Genomic DNA, 21,742 nt, shown 5'->3' on the forward strand with positions numbered 1-21,742 from the left:
TCTAAGACTACCATTCGGCTATATTAGTGGCTGTCATCAGCACAATCCATGCACGGGGACAACAGGATAGACAAGAATGAACTGATAATAAGAACTAATACGTTTGGCTGCGATATAGTTCACAGAAAATTATGGGTCAGAATTTGGCATAAACTGCAACAAAACAAAACAAAACATGGATCCATCTTGCCTTAGATCTACGGTTTAATTTGTTGTTTGTTGGGGTGTAAGAGTGTGGGAGATATTTTTGGCACACTTTGGGCCCCTTATTACCAAATGAGCTGAAATGTCACAGCCTGCCTGAGTATTGTTGTTGACCGTGTCCATTCCACCACAGTGTACTAATCTTCTGTTGGCTGTTTCTAGCAGGATAACACATTATCTCAAATCATCTCAGTTTCTTGAACATGACAATGAGGTCACTCTATTCAAATGACCTCCACAGTCACCAGATCCCAATCCAACAGAGCACCTTTGAAATGTGATATAAGGGAAAATAAACATGGAGCAGCCGAAAAATCTGCAGTAACTGTGGGATGTTATCTGGTCAACATGGACGAAAAATCTATCTCAGTGGTCAAATTAGGAGAGAGTGGAGGCATACCCTGGACTGCTTACCAGTACATCAAAGGACTAAAACCAGTGTTCTTCATAAAAACAAATCATCTTAACAATATCCACAAGTTGTCTTTTGAAATCATCCTTGTTAGTAATTAGGCTGAACTCATTCATAAAGTGTTGCATTTTAGCTCATTTCTGGGTTTTGGGTGTATTGTGGGACTTAAACCCAACCAGCAACTAACCAGTGAGGGAAAGTAGAAGTAAACAAGTGTTTTTTGTTTTCTGTGAGTTCTATTTGTTAACACCTGCCAACTTCAATACTGTAATCTCACTACTCAAATTTAAAGTTACACAAGTGTTAAATATTACTATGGGAAGCTACCTGACAATTTTCCCCATACCACTACCTTTTTTGCAGCTTTTTTGCAACATGCATTGGGCGGATCGGCATCATAATTTTCTGTTAATAAGTATAGCTATACCAAGCTGGTCTCCACTCTTAGTGTTGCTTTTTCAAATTTATTAAAGCGTTTTGACAAATTCCTTTTAATCATTTTAATCTTTTTTTTAACACCTTCAGAGTTGTGCTCCATATTAAGTCCATCAAACATCTGCTTGCTGACACACAAACTCTTGCTTGACAGAATGACGTCAGCCTGTAATAAAATCAATAAGCAATCATTGGCGTGGTCTGGTTTCACAGTGCATTGACAGGACCCCTGATGTGCTGATTGGGAACAATTAGCATCAGTGAGCGCCGCTAACAGGGTTTTGAGTGATGACGGTAACGAGTGCATGTCTGAATTCACGTGTGTGTGTGTGTGTGTGTGCGTGCGTGCGGTGTGGGTGGGTGGGTGGGTGGATGGATGGATGAGTCATCGTTATCCAGCCCAGGAGCCCCATCTCTCTCCCTCACTCACACACACACTGTCATAACCACACACATGCAAACCATGCATGCACATGCAGCTTTGCCAGTTCCATCTGGCTAGCTAGCTGTGTTCAGGGGGTAAAATGGAATTCTCCCGGTCAAAATGAACCAGTTTTTATAGAAAATGTAGACTGCTTTCACTGCATGTTGTGAAATATAACAAAATTATGATACTGAGCAACAATATGACAGAGAACTTACCTTAATGAGAGGCCAGTACCAGAAGCCTAACAAACTCAAGTGCTACAACAGGGAATTAGTGACTTTTAAAAGGGTATTCTGCAAAGATTTTTTTTTGCTACACCAAGGATAAATATAAATCTTACCATGCAATCTCTACATAAGTTATATTTATTTTCTAACTCAGCTCTGTTATGTCCATATTTAGGCTGACAGTATCATTTTTACAAACCAAGGTTTTATGTTTTACACAGATTTGCTTTTGATCACCTGCACACCTACCTGTTTAATTTAAAAATGTTTCCAGTCTAAGGCGAGGTGCAGAGTCACGTACTTGTGAAATGCTCACAGTTACAAAACCTTTCAAAATTTATATTCCCAGTCCCATAAATATACTAAATGATATACTAAATGTATCAATCTAATAGATACAATCCAAACTTACAAACAAATCAGACCTCATGTTAAGAAATTATTGTTTTTTGAAAATAGAAAAGCATATCATAACTAATCATTCTGCTGGATTATGGTCATATTTTACAGCATATGCTCCAACTGCAGCAGCTATTCTTAAGAAACTTTGCTATAGTGCCATTTCATTTATTATTGGAAAGAAAGGCATCAATTACACTGAAAGTTTGTCTTTAATAATATATAGACACAAGACACAAGCATACTTGTGTAACCAATTGCTTCGTTTCTAAGTCACAAGGCTTATCTAAGTATATTAAAAGAAATAACAAAAATATCTCTCAACTTACTCATGAGTTGAATATAAGCACAACAATAGAAAGTTGGTAACCAGTGCACCATATTACAACTTGAAACTTGAAAAGATTGCTTGCTAGTACTTCGCAACCAGAGTTGACCACATGTACATTTCTAAGAATAGTTGTTTTAGTGAATTTGTATACTCATTTCCATATCTCTCTGTCTATATATATATATATATGTAAAGACAGAGAGATATGGAAATGAGTATACAAATATATATATATATATATATATATATATATATATATATATATATATATATATATATATATATATATATATATATATATATATATATATATCACATCAGTTATCTCAGAAGCTTACTGAGATAAAATGAAATAGGAATTATTTCTGTCCTTTAATTCCCACTCTGTCTCTCTCTTCATGTTGGCTATGTGTAATGCATTTCCCTCCTTCTGTCTCAGCTGGGCTCTAGTAAGAACAGTTGCTTGTCAGTAGGGGTTTTGGTCTAGCTTGCTGGGTTGCTGAGGAGTGGAGTGTTTGAGTCGTGACACCGGGCATGTGTGTTTATGTGTTTGTCAGTGCACACGTTAACCCGTTTGTACATGTGTCTTTGCGAGTGTGCAAGTGTGTAGGTGGGCAAGATGAAATCCATGCTCCTTTAGCCCTAATTGTCATTTGTTATTATGTGACATAACATGCACAGGCTCACACAGCCTGCTGCTTAGTGTTTTAGAATAAGATTTTTTAACTCTTGTAAACTAACCTAACTGCTTTCACACTGCCAGCGTGAGCACCAGAAAAAACACAGATGTCGTTTCCATGTTTTTCCTGTGGTTGACTAAAATGTGTTTTATGCAAAACAAGAGAGGATGAGAGGTGAAACGTCTTCAAGTAACTTAAAGAAGTCCAGACGCTTTTCTTTGCAAGCTCCTTTGACTACGATGACCTGGATGACTGAGAACCTTCACAGACAAAACAAGAGAGTGTTTTTCAACCCTGTGCGACTGCTGTTGTTATTTTTAGCTTTCAGATATTGTTTTCAATAAGAAGTAGGTCATCATGTGAACATAGTTTTTCTTGTCATAATAATTGGATCGATAATACAGAACAGAACTTCAGGAGCAGTTAAGATTAACAAAACCCATTTGTAATATAAATATCAAAGTACAATATCTAGTCTAATTTAAGTTTTAGGCAAAGTTTTAATGTGTGACTAACAGCTGTTCTTTTCTGGTTTTCCACAGCAGAGTTTTACATTTTTTAAAGTAAATTCTATACAAGCAAAGGGAGACTAAAGGTACCAAACTATACCAAACAGATAATAACAGATTATGACTGTGTCTTTGCTGTGATGACAGATGAGACCAAGACTGAGCTACCTGCCATAGACAGGCAGTAGATAAAGATCAGATACTATAGTATGCAACATATAAAGATTCCAATTATAGTCTATAGTCCAGTTTTTTTTTCTTTTTGGCTTGAACAAACATTGCAGTTTTTTTTAAATTTCTTTCCTACCCTGTTGTGTTTTCAGAGATTCATGCAGTTATAGAACATTTATGTTCTGTGTAGCTGAGTATTTATCAGTCTGATGGTGTCAAAGACTAGTGTTCTATAGAAGTGCTGCCTTTGTAAGTTTAACAGTTTTTAAATGTAGCCCAGCTTTAGGTGCAGTGAGGTTTGATATCTGTGGTCCTGAAGTCAACCGCGGACAAGTGTGTGATCCTATTGTCTCTATGGGACCTGGTCTGCTTCTTTCCTTCTCTGTGTATTAATGTTTGTTTTTACATTCATTAAAGTTACACCACTAAAATTATTATGTTATTATATCTATGTTATTGTTAAATATCAAAATGTTGAAAATGGCCCAAACTGTAGAGATCCTTTTTAAATATCTTCTTTGCATCTTCTTTGAAAATCACAGACTTAAAAAAATATGGAATCAATTTTATGTTCTGCGTATATCAGAAAACCTAAAATAGACTGAAATAGAATAGAATAGAACACCTTTATTGTCTGTCACAAAGCAACAGAAATGTATCTTTGATATAGCTCAAGAGAAGCAAAAAAATTACACCTGCAAACTGCATTAGACATCTATGGAAGCCTGTTTCCGCCACTAAAAAAAAAAAAAAAGGATCCATAACTCAAAATTTCGAGTTATTTTCTCGAAATTCCGAGTTATTTTCTCAAAATTCCGAGTTATTTTCTCGAAATTTCGAGTTACTTTCTCGAAATTTCGACATATTAACTCGAAATTTCGATTTATTGACTCAAAATTTTGAGAAAAGCAACTCGAAATTTCGAGTTAGCGCTGCCAATCAGTAATCTACGTGAATGATGTCATTTCCTTGTTACCCGGAAGCTGAAGCCCTCAGCTACAAATGCTACAGCTAAGCTACCGGTATTACATCCAGTCGTGAATGCACAGATTGCTGAGTGTTTTCAGCCTGGCTTCACAAATGATGAAATCCCTGTGTTATTAGCTGAATCACATGGTGTTACTATCAGCAAACGTACTCGCGAAAGCGCCAATTTGTTGGGATCCGTTTTTGAGTGCGCGGTCCTCTGTGCCATATGCTTCTGGGTAACAAGAAAGCGACCTCATTCACGTATATTTTTGATTGGCAGAGCTAACTCGAAATTTTGAGAAAAGTAACTCGAAATTTCGAGTTATGGATACTAGCTGTTTTGTTTTTATTTAGTGGCGGAAACGGGCTTCCATAGACATCAGAGCAAACATTATGCTGATAGTAGTAAGTCAGAAAAAAGAGCTCCCCCTGCAGACCACAGTGTGATGATGCATGTGCCAGGCGACCCAGCAAAATTAGACTGGTGTGTGTGTGTGTGTGTGTGTGTGTGTGTAGATGCACCATCCCTTCGTACATATGATGTTGACTTTTCAGTTTGTGTCAGTGAAATAACTAAAAGTTTAATTAAGACTAAATAATGGAGCTGTCAGAGTTTATGAGGCTCAGGAGTACATTAGACCGCTGTGATTTTCCTGGCCTCTTATAGACTTGACAGCACAAGTGTACATGAGCTGTAATTGGAGGCTGTCAAGGGACAGCTGACCACAGAGGAAGGTTTAATGGCCTGTGGTAAATATGGATGCTGAAATGCTTTGGATTTCTTTGATTTCTGCTATAATGCGGCTCTATTTTAATGCCTTATCTCTAAAACAAACATTTCACTAATAAAGAAAGGAATGCAATGCATTTAAATAGCTATATATGCAGTGTATATATGTATAAAGAGTTACATGTAATTCAGCTTTCCTGCTTTTTCATTTTGTGACGTAACCGCCTTCCCATCCTCAGGGGCTCACATTAAACAAATCCACTGTATTAGGCAGATTATCTCATCTGCCATTCAAGATGCAAAGTCATCTCCAGTGGATGACGGTTGCACTGTCAGGACATCACATTTGATGAAATCAGCGTACAAACAGACGTACACTCACAGACACACACAAGCATGCATACTAGGCCTGGGACCAGTTATCAGTTAACAGTTATTGTTAATAATAATTAAATTGACCTAATGTTGCACAAGAAACATGATGCACATTGCCTTTATGCAGGCAAGTCAAACATTTAAACATTAAAAATGTTGTGTAACCTGGGGGTGTATGGTATAGCCCTGAGTATGTAATGATATGATGTCAAATTGTAAAACATAAATTGTAAATAGTGTAAATTACTATTATTAAAGTTTTTGGCTTTTTTATTTGTACACTATTTTTTTGTTTATTTGTGTTTTTAATTTTTATTTTTTCTTATAGCTCTAATTCACATTGTCTTATGACTTTTCCCCAGTGTGGGGTTAATAACGTTTATGTCTATGTCTATACATATGATGACAGAGAAAAAAATATTGAACATTTTAGTAGTGGATGCAGCTTTCAGGCAGCAGCATTCATTAGTCCACACAACATTAGGGGCATTTTCCATACTTCTTTTCCAGTAAGCTATGTTATTGACGGCGGACCTCTAGTGCCATGAGTTACCAGCAGCAGCAGCAGATTCATAGTGTAATAGTAAGGACAGAAGATATACAGTAATACAGCATAAGTCCAGAAGTAGCCTAGGTAGTAGTTTTAATGGAAATATTAAGTAAACAGACCGAATAACTGTTTAAAACTTTAGATCAATATGTAATTGAAAAATATGAATTTTTTACCTGGTGTGTTGTAACTTGGGTCAAGCTTTTGAACCATTTCCTTAAGTGGTTACCACCATTGACCCAGATCAATGAGTTCCATCCACTCTTTGCTCTTCTCCTCATATGGAAAACAGTAGTGAGTGCTACAGCCATGTGCTGGGTTCAGCACCTTCATAGCCTAGTTATAGTCAATGGTGTATTTTTGCCTAAAGTGTTGAAACAATGTGGTTATGGGTTTACCAGGAACAGTATTCTTGTATATTCGCTGCTGTTTTTGCCACTGTTACAGTTTTCAGACAGAAACTGAGATTTTTAGGAGAGCCTAACATTAGTTGGCACAATGTTGAGGCAGTTGGCCTCCCCTCCCTGAGTCTTGTTCTGCTAGAGGTTTCTTTCTGTTAAAAAGGAGTTTTTCCTTCCCACTGTCACCAAAGCACTTGCTCACAAGGAGTCATATGTTTGTTTGGGTTTTCTCTGTTTTGTCTATCTTATTGTAGAAAATGTACATTTAATAAATGTTAACTGGTCATATATAATTTGAAAGGATTCTTTGTGATCTTTAAATTAAAAGTAATTTATAAAGCGTACTGTGTATGCACCTTGTCTCTAGGCGCATAGGTAAAATACAACATGGCATGTTCCACAAACCAGCGCTCACTCTTATGTATTTTTAATGAATTCATTAGTTTATGAGATCACATTTTGTTGGAAGACATAATTACACACTAATCAAAATATGTTTATAAGTACAGCATTCTTTTTTTCCTATTAAAAAAAAATTACCTTTAATTTTAGAGGGAGTATCACTGGTATACGCAGTGTCACTAGTTTGAATGATTTGACTGTTATAAATAAAGACATACCTAGAACACAAAGGTACAACCTTTACATAAATCTAAAGAACTTTATTCAGATGTATTTTAAATTATTTTCAATTCTACATTGCCCTTTTTCAAACACATGCATCCATCTGTACTGCTAATACTACTACTACTGTCCTGAACAGCTGTTCAAGAACAAAAACTGATGATAGCTTCGCCCCAAAGTGTGCAAGTCGTTGCTTCTTTTTACATTTATCATTGGCTTGTTTTGTCCTGGTTTCTATGTGCATGTATTTTTCTACCATTACGTGAAGTTAAAATTGCAGTGGTTGCAACTTTAAGTTAAACTATTTAGAGAATCACACAGAATTCTTGTGCTTAATTCTTGATGTTAAATTTAAACGTTAAAAAATTCTTTACCAGTTCACCAGCTTTCAGCATCGTGGAATGTAGGTCAGAGAAGTATAATTAGAAATACTCAAAATGGACAGTTTCTGTTCTTTGTTGAAGTGCCAAACAGTTACATCTTGCTTCCATCTGGGGCCACTAGTTCTCTAATGTAATTTCAAACTACCTGTACATTTTGAGAAATCCCCCTACTGGTCATCTTTTGAATCAGCACAATGTCTAGAATGATGAGTAGGCAGCCATGCTCTGTTAAAGACGCTGTCGTTTTAAGCATTAACCTTTTCAAGGTTGTTATCAGTGTGTTTACCTGAATTACTCTTTTTACCTTATTGAAGGAAGTCTTAAAAAATAACTTCATAGAGGGTACAGATACAGGATGGTGGTGGGAGAGAGCTGAAGAGAAGCAAATGTAGATCAGCCCTCCAGCATTAAGGGTGCACGTGTCTTTTTCTTTTTGTTTATCAGCTGTGCCTGCTCTTGTTTATTTTTAGATGGGAAAAAGGAAGAGAGGAGTGGTAAGCAAAGGAGGGACCGTAGAACAAGAGAGATGATGTTATGCGCCCAGATAGCACTCTATAGTTTAAGTAGAATGATCTTTGAGAGCAGCTTCTGTTCGTTAGCTTTTATCTGCAGATTATGTGCCATCCAGATTGGGACCACAAGACAGCCCTGGACGGATTCTGGGTCAATGCAGCCCAGAGGGAAAGGGCAAAAAAGGATGTGTGTCTTTGGCAAAATTTCCTCTTCTAATCTGAAGATTTGCTGAATATCAAAATAGCTTCAAAGCAGATCTTTATTTTCATAACATTAAACTCTTTTTGTTCCTGCTCAGCTGACTGTGCAAGCTGTCCAGTCTTAAATAATCTGTTTTAATACACTCAAGACATTTCAGCACATTCCTATTCATGTTTGACTCACTTCTGTCTCTCCAGTGATATGTTAGTGGGGCACGTTTGCACTGTTGTTATTATTGTCTTAATAATAATATTTCAGGTTTTGATTGGGAATTGATCTCAGCCAGGTAACAAAACTAATGAAATAAAAGCTAGTTTTTATGCTAGTATGTTTACAAGTTTTAATAAATCATTGCACCAATTTCCCATTTTCCTAGCAAAAGAAAAGAGTGGTGGCTCAAGACTTTTGCACAGTACTGTAACATAGTGGTATTATATCACATTAACTTAGCTCTCAAACATTCCCGTAGGAAGAATTTTGACAGAGCAATGTGCAATTTCATATTTATATACTACTAAATCACAATAACAGTTGCCTCAAGGTGCTTTATATTGTGAGGGACAGATCCTACGATAATACATAGAAAACTACAAAGTAAAATCTGATGAATGCTAAGAAGCGTCATCCTTGGAAAGGGGCCTCTAACTTTTTAAGATTCCCATATTTTGAAGTCAATATGGTCTTTTCAGAAAGTGTGGCTCTCTCCATACTGTGGTGATTTATTTGCATTTTTTATATAGTAGCTAAATCATCTGTTTTTTTTCCCACAGTTGACATGTAATTCCAGCTTTAGCCAACACCAACCATGTTAACAGACTTTTAATGAATCAATATGTACCTCAGTGTCCTGATGCTGAGAGTGCTTTTCTGATAACACACATTACCCACTGTTTGGTTGTCATGCATCATCTGCTATCACAGGAAACCCTTGACAAGTAGAAGGCGTAGTATAACTGTGGCCAACTGAACCCCAAACAACTATTTTATGGTCCATAGATGAATCACTTTGATCTTTGCCCCAATGTGTCCTAGCAACCAAGTATTTTCAATATAGCTGATTTCTATGTGCTGCAGGTTTTGTCATCCCTGAACCACCAGTGAACCAGTTTTCAATTGGTAGATGTGTGGAAGCAGGGGCGGGTGAGATGATGGGGGGGGGGCTCATGAAGCAGCAGCAGCGGAAAGGAGACGAGGAAGTGCGAGGAAGTGTTTGTGGGCTACATTGTTGAAATGTCAGTTGCTTTGGATTGAGACTCTTATGTGTCACTTACTGTGACATTTGAATTAAGGTTTAAGGAAGTGAGGACAGCATAAAGCTGTTGACTTCTCCAGGAATCTTGTTGCGAATATCACGAGTGAGTGGCTCTCTTCGAGCTGAACGTTAATGATGCAGAGGAGGCACTCAGCTAGTACCATGGGGCGCCACCAGGACAATCTTCTTAAACAGGTCCAGTATTGGTTTGATTCACTCTTGGCATAGGCTGCTTGTTCTCTATGTGCTTTGTGTGTGTGTGTGTGTATAAGTGTGTGCGCTCGTGCATACACATGTGTGCAAGCCATTTTATCAGTAATGATGAGATGGTTTAAATAGGACAACTTGAAGCAATGTCTAAATTAAGCTTCTTGATAGAGCCTAGTTTTTAGGTCACAGAGTCTGGCGTTCACAAGAAGGAGAGTGAAGCCTCTACTGAGAGATTCACTGTCACTGTTGTTCTTAGGTGAAGTAGTGTTGGGGAGAAGCAGTTTTATCCGACTCCAGCACAATGGTTTGTGTAGTTTCTCCACCTTTAATCCAAACACTCTTTAATCAATATCTGCTGATCTTTGTTTGCATTTCAGTTCTGCCGAGTGCGAGCAGGAGTTAAAGGAGCTTTTATTGCAGAGATACAATTTTGCAAAGAAATGTAGCCTCTGGAGCATTAACAATCTTCAACTGCTCCCCTTCCAAAATATATACCATCCATTATTAAACAATCAATTGATTTACTTAAGGATTAACTGTTGGTCCAGCGATGAAATCCTGTAACTGTTTGTAAATCTTTAATAGTCCTCTTGGCGATTACAGAATTCAGAATATGAACTTGGCCGCTGGTAAGCCGTGTTAAATATCACTACTCCTGAATTAGTTCATAAATCTGAGAGGAATGAGAGTTTTTTTTCATATTTTATTCTTTTATTTACTTCATATACAGGAAAAAAAACATTTGTCAGCTCTACACTGTAGTGCTGTATTTACAGTTGTTGTAGATGAGACTGTGGAGGAGCTCAGCTGGTCTGCTAGGGTGAGCTGTTCTCTTTTTCACTTGATTGGCCATGGCCTGCCTGTGGCCATAGCTTCTCTCTTTCTATGTGCCTATCACTCTCTTTCTCCCGTTCTCTCTCTTTCCATCCCTCTTTTTTGCTTTATCTCTCTCTCTCTCTCTCTGCTCTCACCATCTGCCTTTATGCCTGATCTGCCTGCATATTTTCTAACTGTCTCTCAGGAGAGGGCTGGGGGATGGGGGTAGAGAGGAGAGAAAACTGTTATAGTGGGAAGTGGTGGATATGGGAAACCAGAGGAAAAATCCTTTGTGTATCATCTTCATTTGTGTGGAAAGAGGTTGAAACTTGTATTTGACTTGAATGTATATTCCCATGGTTACAAAATCACTTGACATATTATTAGGTACACTTTGGTAGTACCAGTTTGGACTCATTTTGCATTGAGAACTGACCTAATTCTTTATGGCTCAGATTCAACAAGGTGCTGGAAAGAGATTTTGCTCTATATCTGGACACACACGCATGCACACACACGCACACACACACACACACACACACACACACACACACACACACACACACACACACACACACACACACACACACACACACACTGACCCTGCTTCAAGGTAAGGGTTATGGGTATGCTCTTCTGCATACCTTGGTTGTAGTGAGCAGATGTTTCAGTTACCGTTGCCTTCCTATCAGTCATTTTCCTCTGACCTCTTGGCATTTTCACCCAGAGAAATGCCTCTCACTGGATATCATTTCTTTTTCTGGCCATTTTCTGTAAACTCTAAACTAAACTAAAGATCGTTGAGCGATAAAAATCCCAGCAGATCAACAGTTTCTGAAAGATTCAGACCAGCCTACCCAGACCAACAATCACGCCACCATCAAAGTCACTTAAACCACCTTTATTTTCCTTTCTAATGTTTGGTTTGAACTTAATTGGTCTTTAGTTTTAATTGCTGCCATGTGATTGGCTGCTCAGATATTTGCATGAACCAGCAGTTGAACAGTGTCATAAAGCGGTCCCTGAGTGTATATTTACAGTATATACATAAACTATGAACCTTTTGAGGTCAGGACTTAAAATCACACCAAAAATAAAAGGTAAAAATGTTTTCTTTGGAATTTTTTGAGCACTGTGGTGTTTTTCCTTTTTGACCACATTCTATGTGTGTCAGTTCAAATGCAATGGAGAGTGGTTTAACCTTTAAACACTGATGATGCAGTTTGACAAGTAAACCAAATGAGGATCTCTGTGGTTTCATAGGAGCCTGGCATACACAGATCTCTTTTTATTTCGCTGTGTACATCACCAGAGTCCAGTCGATTTGTATTCTGTTACAGTGAACTCAGTTTGAGAAGGTTTTATGACCCATGTTTCTATGTGCACTACATGCTGTCTCAGTCTGATCCCAAGGCAGGTTCTTGTACATGCATACCTCTGTGTTTGTGTGTGTGTGTCTTTATGCACATCTTCATGTGTCCACTGTTGAGTTACTCATTGACCATTGCTCCCCCAGTTGTAGCCTGTGGCCCTTCATACTGGGAGAAATCCATAAACTTCCTCACCTTTACACCAACATGTTTCAAAACAGATCTCTGTAGCATCCATCAGCTCAAATTCTTTTGCATGATGTACTGAATGTTCTAGCAAATGCACAGACATAAAATTAGATTTTCTAATCTAAATTCATTGCAAGACAATAAATTAATCTAGGAAGTTAAATATCAGAGAATAACATTGCCATAAAACAGCCACATCATGTCTCCGTGTCTGGGTGGGTATCTACAGGTGCACACAAATTGCTGGTTCTACTATGTCACTCCCTCTGTGACATTAGCTCAACAACTCTATTACTGCCAGGTAAGAGGTGAATGTCACAACAGCAGGATGTCATAAAGCTCTGGAGTGGTCTAATGGGTTTTGTTCAGGTTGAGGTAACACATGCACACTACTGCGCACACGCATGTACAGACACATGCTCTTCCAGTAAACTATCACCTACGTCCTTGTTGCATTTACTCATCACAACTCTGAGTCCTCATGTGTTTGAAGAGCTAATAGATTTTGTTTAAAGAAGCAAATTTTGAGAATCAGCTGTCACTTAGTTGGAATATGGAGGGGTGCCTCTCCTGTTGCTGTCTCATCTTGATCTTTTTTTTCTCTGGACCAAAAAGGAATTGAATTAATAAAAATCCACAAGCGGGTCACTCACGAGCCCGAGATATAAAAATAACACTTTAAAGTCCGACCAAAGTGAAAAAGTTCGGCAGGGATACAAGCAAAGTGGCAAAAGCAGAGGTTGCTGCCAGTTGTCAAGCCTAGCAGCCTCAGGGGGCAGGCAGATGGGAAGGCTTATGGATGGAGTGATCATGTGAGCTAAATTAGCTTCATGTGCTGCCACAGTAAGGAAAGAAAGATACAGAAGGAGAGGGGGTGGGGTATAGTGGAAAATATTGTTCTTTGATTTGTCTACATTAGTAATGATCTAGTTTTTAATAACCATGAGTCATTGTTTTATTTTCAGTATTCTCCTATTTCTAGTAAATACACTATATTATTATTATTATTATTATTATTATTATTATTATTATTATTATACTGTGCAAAAGTTTTAGGCAGCTGTGGGAAAAATTCTGTAAACAAAGAATGCTTACAGAAATATAAATGATTGTTACTGGCCCCAAATGTATTCTGCAGCAGGACAACCACCCCAAACATAAAGCCAAAGTCATTAAGACTATCTTCAGCATAAAGAAGAACAAGAAGTACTGGAAGTGATGGTATGACCCCCACAGAGCCCTGATCTCAACATCATCAAGTGTGTCTGGGATTACATGAAGAGGCAGAAGGATATGAGGAAGCCTACATCCACAGAAGATCTGTGGTTAGTTCTCCAAGATGTTTGGAACAACTTACCAGCCGAGTTCCTTCAAAAACTGTGTGCAAGTGTCCCTAGAAGAATGGATGCTGTTTTGAAGTCAAAGGGTGGTCACACCAAATATTGATTTGATTTAGATTTCTCTTTTGTTCATTCACTGCATTTTGTTGATTGACTTGATTAACACTTCCATTTTTATGCATTCTTTGTTTACAGCATTTCCTCACCTGCCTAAAACTTTTGCACAGTAATGTATATTTATTGCACCTACAGACGTTATTGGCCTGGAAACCTGTGCCAGGCTCCTGGCACACACTTTTTGTGCTGATGTTAATGTCAGATAAAGTTTGGAACTCTATTAATACTACTCTGCTAGTCTATTACTGAGTTAGCAAAGCACTAGTGACTTTTACTCTCTCTGAGTCTCAGGACTTGCTAACCCTGCTCTGTTACTTTGTGTGGTCTGCTACTTTTAAATTGCCGTGGTTCCCAAACCCTTGCAATAACACCACTTACAGTTGATAGCTAGGAGGCATGAAACTTAACAAATTGCAGCACTGGCATCCTATTAAGGACCACAGTTAAATTCAGTGAGTTTTTTTGAAATAGCCCATTCCCAGACTGCATTACCAGGTTCTATTTTATACACTTGTGGCAAACACAATAGCTTAAAAAGTTTGGAATGAATTCTGACAAAACCTTGTAGAGGTTTAACTGGCTAACATCTACAGACATCCACAGATGACAGTATGATGGTAGGTCATTGTTATTTGTTTTATATATAATACAAAAAGTACCAGGACTGAAATGAATAGCAACAGATTTTGTTCTATAACTCATTATCCTACTCATGTAATTTAATCAACAACAAAAGTTGGGTCCTTGGTATTAAAATATAGCATAAGTGTAAGAAATAAAAGAAAATGTAGTCTTCCACACTTGACCTGAACTTTCAGGTCTTAGATCAATTTCTAAAAGTGCTCTGGATATCAAAACTCAGTACTACAACACACAGGCTGGTGGTTTAGGGACAAAATATGAGAGAGTGCTTTGAATCAAAAGTAAAAAATATGCAACACTTTGTTACATATTAGTATTTGACAATTTCAAGTATTAAAAGCTGGAAAAGTTTTTCTGTTTTAAATCCTATATAGAGACCCTCTGTTCCCATGCCACCAAAACCCAAACTAAAAATCTGCAAAAATAACTTAAGTATTTAAAAAATGACAAAAAAAAAGAGCAATATACATCCTCAACCGGACCAAAATATAAAACAGTTATTTGTGAATTATGAAACACTACTAGGTCTATGTCTCTCTGTTCTAATTGCCTTTTAGTAAATGATTTAATAATTGATCCACATATTGATTTATTCTGCCTTACAGAGGCCTGGTTACAACAGGATGATTACGTTAGTTGGGCGATCGTGGCTCAAGAGTTGGCAGTTCGTCTTGTAACCGGAAGGTTGCCAGTTCGAGCCCCGGCTCGGACAGTCTCAGTCGTTGTGTCCTTGGGCAAGACACTTCACCTACCGCCTACTGGTGATGGCCAGAGGGGCCGATGGCGCGATATGGCAGCCTCGCTTCTGTCAGTCTGCCCCAGGGCAGCTGTGGCTACAAATGTAGTTTGCCTCCACCAGTGTGTGAATGTGAGAGTGAATGAATAGTGGAATTGTAAAGCACTTTGGGTGCCTAGAAAAGCGCTATATAAATGCAATCCATTATTATTAGTAGTAGTTAAATGAATCAACACTCCTGAGTTATACCAATGTCAGAATCCTCGAAGTACAGGCCAAGGAGGAGGAGTAGCAGCAGCAATCTTCCACTCCAGCTTATTAATCAACCATAGACACAGAAAGAGTTTGGGGGTGCGCCGTATCCGGGCCGGGACCCTGGCTGGGCCTTGGGAGCTTGGATCCTGGTTGGTGTGTCGCCGGGGTTGTGGGCAGGTGGGCATATGGGGGATCAGTCCTGGCGCGGGTTGCCGCCGGTGCATCAAGCCACCTGAGGGGCTCTTCAACTGGTGGGAGAGGCTGTTAGATCTTTGCAGGAGGTCTCCTCTCTCCAGGAACTCACTCTGCAGGTGGGGGAGAAATATAAGTGAGGTGGAGGAAGAACTCAGCCTGGGTGTCTATTGTCTTGTGTAGTCTGGGAGATGAGTGGATGATGGGGTGGGTGCAGTTTTCTCTGTGGTGGGGTGGTGGGGTCGGCTGGGCTGCCCCGGGCTCTGTGGGGCCGGGCGGCGCTGCTGACCTGGGCCCCGGTCTGGATGGGCCTGGGCCCCCTTGCCCTGGTGGGTTCCAGAGTGTGGGGGTGCCTACTGGGGTCAGCGGGGGAGCTCTTCCTGCTCCACCACAATCACCCACACATGCAGGGCCTTGGGGTGAAGGTGTGCCACCAGGGTGCAGGGGAGGCATCCCCCCCCCTCTGTCCCCTTCTGGCTGCCTGTTCCTCAATTTTATCCCACAACTTAGACATTCACATTACTCACACTCTCATAAAACATACATATAGGACCTTGGGGGTGGGCACGCTACACGGCATCCAGAAGACCGTCTACATTGACATTGTCTACGTATACATTGAGGGCTATCGGGAGGGGCTATGCGCTTACCTGCTGCTCTCTGGCAGTTAGCTCCATGCCCTCCTGGGTTTTAAATGCACCTTAGAACACACATGCATCAACACTACATATGAGCGGGCGGAGGGAGGTTTGGAGTCTTCATACACCCCCGTTCTCTGTTGCCTGTTGGGGTGGGGGGCTAGGAGGAGGAGTTGGCTATCCGATTGGGGTCTGGAATGTGGGGCCTCCCTGCTGCTGCGGAGTCCGGGCGGTCTGCGTCTCTCCACCCCAGGGAAGAGGGTAACACTACTTGGGTCTGGGTGCAGTTTCCCCCTCTGGGGGCAAGAGTACCTAGACCTGGGGTATAGAGTGCGCTTGGGGAGTGTGATCGTGTGTACAGTGTCTATTTATGTCTGTCTCCACGTTGGGTGAGTGCTGAGTATTTGCATATGAGAGCATGAGAGTGGGAATGGATGTTTGTATCTGTGTGTGCCTGTCTATATGTCAGGTCAGGTATCAGACGCCACCTCTCTAGGGACTATCATCCACTTGGCTCTTACTTTGAGTTTCTATCTGATTTCTGGCACTATATAAATAAAATTGAATTGAAGTGATCTTTTTGAAATCACAATAGAATAGCATTTTATTTAGACAGAGACATTAAATAATAATATTTAATATCAAATCTTAGTTTGGGGAACTGATCACTGCAAGCATCAAAGTTTTACTTTTCAGCCCAATTATTGTCTTTAAGATTTTTATCTTTTGCTTTTTTATCGAAAGGAGACATTTCCAAAAAAAAAAAAAAAAAAAAAAAGACCAGTAGCTAAACAGAAAAGGTACTGATCCTTCACAGGTTTAAAAGCATTATTTTATGGCACAGATCATGTAAGCTTCAGTGAAGAGACACAATACTCGATCACTTCTACATCTTTTACACTATACAGTCTATTTCCTTAAGCCATTCACTGACAAAAAATAAGCATCTTCTTTGGGAACTAGTCTTCTTAATCTTTTGATCTTTAATTGTTGCCTTGCATCGTTTAATTATGGCATTAATCAAAAAAGCTATTTATTTTAACTTTTCACTTAATTAAGCACAGCAAGATTGGTGAATTCTCTCAAATGTCAGTTCTTTTTTCTCAGGCACAGACTGTCTTTATCTTTCTCAAGGCTCACTTTATTGCAGACACTGCATTTTGCATGCAGAGAATATGTACATGTAGAAACTGCCTTGTGTGTGTGTGTGTGTGTGTGTGTGTGCGTGTGTGTGTGCGTGGGGTAACATGTTTGGTTGTGTGATGAAACTGGTATAAACTAAAGAGAAGCTGATTAACCGATGTTGACATTAATGGTGGAATCCATGACTGAAACAACACGTGGCCTACCTCTGACACAGATGAGCCTTTGGGGTTTATCAATCAGTATGTTGAATCAATAATAGCTAAATATAGAACAAAAGGTGGAGGGGTAGGAGGAGTGGGGCTTGTTAGTCAGTTTTCAGGATTTTGACCACTCTCATTACTTATTAACCTGCTGTAACCATATAGTACAATCGTAGGCTAAAGGCAATTGTTTCATCTTATTTATTTGCTTTATTTTATTTATGCTTTATGCTCAAAACACACACACATATACACACAGACAGTGGTTGCGCTGCTGTGCAACCACAGTATACAGACAAACATTTTTCCATTCTCTTTTAGATAAAAAACTTTTGTATGCATCAGTGTGTAAAGACTTTTTAAATCCACAACATGACTGTATTACACAAGAAAAAATGAACAATGGATTATTAATTATTCACCTTTTCTCTCATTTTGTCTTCTAGTCATCGGGCACCAGTGTGGTGGTGGACATCGCAGTGATGGGTGAGGCTCATGGTTTGATCTCAGACCTGCTGGCAGACCCATCGTTGCCCCCTAACACCTGCAGCTCTCTGAAGGCTGTCAGCAATCTCCTCAGCACCCAGATCAACCTCCAGCCACTCCACCGACCTCGCATCCCTGCAGACACCCACACCTGCTCGGACTCTGAAGATGGGCCAGAAAAAACAGAGAGACTCGCTATTCCAAAGGTTATTGCTTGTCTTTCTAGAAAAGTTGAGTTTGTTCAGTTCTGGTTGTTTTGTGGAAGTTTACTTACAGCTAAAAACAAAGTTTTGTCTGGTCTTCCAAAAGGAGAAGAAGAATCACTACTATTCAGTGTAAGATTTACAGTTATTGTAGATACAGATGTTTAACTGTTTAGTGTGCTAGGCAAAGCAGATAAACGTGAATAGAAAAATCAGTGCCAGTGCAAATTGTAGACACAGTTCTAAACCATAAATGTTAAAAGTAGGCTCAGTGGCTCACACAGTTTTTAGGCTACTGTTTTGAACACTTGTGTTTGTCCTGTTGCCGTCTTGTTTTTCTGCTTTTTATTTTAACTGGTTGTGACAATGCTTGGATAAAATATAAAAATATGTATTCCCCAAAGGTTGGTAAAAACTTCCTTTTTTACTTTAGTCGCATATTTATATTTTTTACAGATTTGTCTACAAACACTGTTCTCCAAGCTGTGAAACGTGCAAGCTAGAAATGGAGACATGTTTTTGAAACAGGCTGCAGAGCTGAGCTATAATTGTTTACTTTGAAGGCAAAGCTTGTTCATTTCTAATTTGCGTCACATATTTTCAAGTTTTGCATACCACTTGGTTAGTAATTTGCAGGTTTTTGTAGACAAACATGAATAATGACAGGCAACCATGGCAACCTGCTAGCAACAAAACCAATCAGGGAGCAGTTTGTGGTGCAGCACCTTATTGCAACCAGTTTTACCAAGCAACAGCCAGAAAACTTTGGGAAACACATTTTTCCATAGGAACCAGTGCTGAACCAGTAGTCAGCTCAATGTGTGAATAATCTCACACGAGAAACCTCAGTTAGCTAATGCTAGCTAAGTAGCATGCATAGGAAAAAGTGTGTTTTTTTTTTTTTCTTTTTTTCCCTTTTTTTATCTTTGTTGTGATCGTAGTTTTGGCTAGAACAGGACTAAAACAAAAGTAATGACAGAAAAAATTAACAGCCTCCAGCTTAGGGTGTGTGTTTTAGTACAACCAAGTGCTAAACTATGGCGTTATTTTTGTGCCACTATTCTGAGCGCACGTTAAAAAAAAAATGGAGCGCACGTAAAAACATTTTGCAGGTGCATGTGTTGCATTTTGAGGAGAAATTTAGTTTGAGCGAAGAAAAGCTAAATTTGAGTGAACAAAATTAATTGCTGCGTGCAAAAAATTTATTTTAGTGTTTGCTATTATCATCTCTTAAAGTTAGAGCACTTTTGCAAATATGTGATGTCTTGTTAATCGAGCAGATATTTGAAGTTTACACAGCACCATTCTCGCATGAAAATATCTTAAACGTTTCTTTTGTAACCCAGAAAGAGTAATATTTCAAATTCCGCCACTCTGCGTTCCTCTGCCACTGCCTCATTTGAGTTTTGGACGAAATGGATTCTGGGATATTACATTTTGTCATTTCGAGCTGATTGGAGACCAAAACAGCCAATCAGATTTTTTTTTTTTTGCATCCAAGTCTGTGATTGGCTGTTTTTGTGGCACAAATATAACGGTGTAGAGAAAGAGTTGAGCGGGCACGGGCAGAAATGTTGAGAGTGCAAGCAACACATTGCGAGCAAGCGCAAATGCAAAAACTGAGCGAGAGGGGCTGCTATTGTGTTGTGTGTATGGATAATAGCAAACACTAAAATACATTTTTTGCACGCAGCAATTAATTTTGTTCACTCAAATTTAGTTTTTCTTCGCTCAAAATAAATTTCTCCTCAAAATGCAACACATGCACCTGCAATTTTTTTTTACGTGCGCTCAAATTTTTTTTACGTGTGCTCAGAATAGTGGCACAAAAATAACGCCATACTAAACAAGTAAAGGAGTATCTAACAAGGAAAGATACATGCCCAGCATTATATCAATCACAAGACAGCCTCCCCCCCATCTAAAAAAAGATCAATGTCTTTATTATCTATATAGTGAATATAATTCACAAAACTAACACTGAAACATGTGACTGATATCATAAACTTATCCAGAAAATGAGTAGTAAGGGCATAAGGAATAGCTCAAGTTAGAAAGAGAGTATTTTTTTCATATAAATCTTTTTACAACAAGAGGACTCATCTGCTGTCTGTTAGAAATAATGTAGGTTCAAGGCACTTTGCATTGGCTTTACTGTTCAGATTCGTAGACAGATTCATCCTTTATGTATTCTTTGTTTGTTTTAATTTCAGGGTTAAGAACCCCACTCAAAGTTTATGCAGAAAGATGAAGACGTAAAAGGTTTTCATTGCTATATACTAGTGATGCTATTGATTGTACCTAAGCAGTGATGATCAGCAGATCACCCTAACCTTAAAGGTTCATGATTGCCCATGAATAACCAATGAATAGAGGGACATACAAAAAATGGAAACTGGCATTACTATAGTTATTCCAGACTTATTATACTTCCCTCTATTATATTGAGTGAGTAAAGTAAAAAGTATTAATAATGTGCTCATAAAAACACAAAAATATTTAATTATATTTAAGCTATGTTTTTTAGTTGTATTGTTGTACACACACACACACACACACACACACACACACACACACACACACACACACACACACACATACATACAGGTATTTACCAGGTATGTCTCTTTTGGCACATATCAGCGATCTTTTCCATTTCCTCCCTCACTGCTAGCCTGGTCGGGGCCTCTAAGATAACTAACAATGACGCAAATTCTTCCAGGGGGCTTTTTAATGTTTTACAAGGCCAGTGCTTCAAAATGTATGAAGGCACTTAACGTGAGCAAGGAAACTAAATAAAGTGTGTGATGCAATGCAGGACAGCCTACCAGGAAAGTGACTAGCAGCTTTAACAATGCCTGAGTGCACTCAAATGCCTGAGCCATGTAGTGGGACTCAATGAGATGCTGCCTCATTTTGGCTCACTGGGGATTTGTGAGACTGCATGTGGCAGTGGGTAATGTAGGTGATTCAACTCACTTGCACTGGCCTGTTGCATGGCTCTGAACTAAGGACAGAAATAGCAGTTACATAAAGGTAATCAGTACTATTGGTGACTGAGCTACAACTAAGCTTTGACCTTGCTCAACGACACAGCAAAACCCTGTTTTTTTCTTAAAAGTATGGGTACAATTTGTAGGTTTTGCTTGTAGTTCCTATTGAAAGTGTATCATTTGGCTGTTTATGTTATCAAGCTGCTACTGTTCAGGATATTTTTCTAATATTTAGCAGCTTCCAGCTTCTGAACTAGCTTGTGTTAAACAAATTTTCTCTTTATATTACTCCTAGCAAACTTTGAAAATGGTTACATTTTCAAAGTTTGCTGTGATTTTATAAGATTGGCTCATAACTTATTTTTTATGCAGTGAAACCAATTTTCAAGGTTTTTTTGTCACTTTTTCAAGCTACA

General features: G+C 38.8%; 1 protein-coding gene across 1 annotated transcript in view; it reads left to right on the forward strand.

Moving 5' to 3' along the window:
- LOC146373855 (cGMP-inhibited 3',5'-cyclic phosphodiesterase 3A-like) overlaps window positions 1-21,742 on the forward strand; it is a 62,056-nt gene that overhangs the window by 20,220 nt on the left and 20,094 nt on the right. The window contains exon 2 of the mRNA XM_084950085.1: window positions 18,091-18,336. Coding sequence (XP_084806211.1) covers window positions 18,091-18,336 — 246 coding nt within the window. The remainder of the gene's footprint in view (window positions 1-18,090; window positions 18,337-21,742) is intronic.

Source organism: Perissodus microlepis, chromosome 14 (genome assembly GCF_051167445.1).
Source record: "Perissodus microlepis isolate ML-2025 ecotype Zambia chromosome 14, ASM5116744v1, whole genome shotgun sequence".
Taxonomy (NCBI): Eukaryota; Metazoa; Chordata; class Actinopteri; order Cichliformes; family Cichlidae; genus Perissodus; species Perissodus microlepis.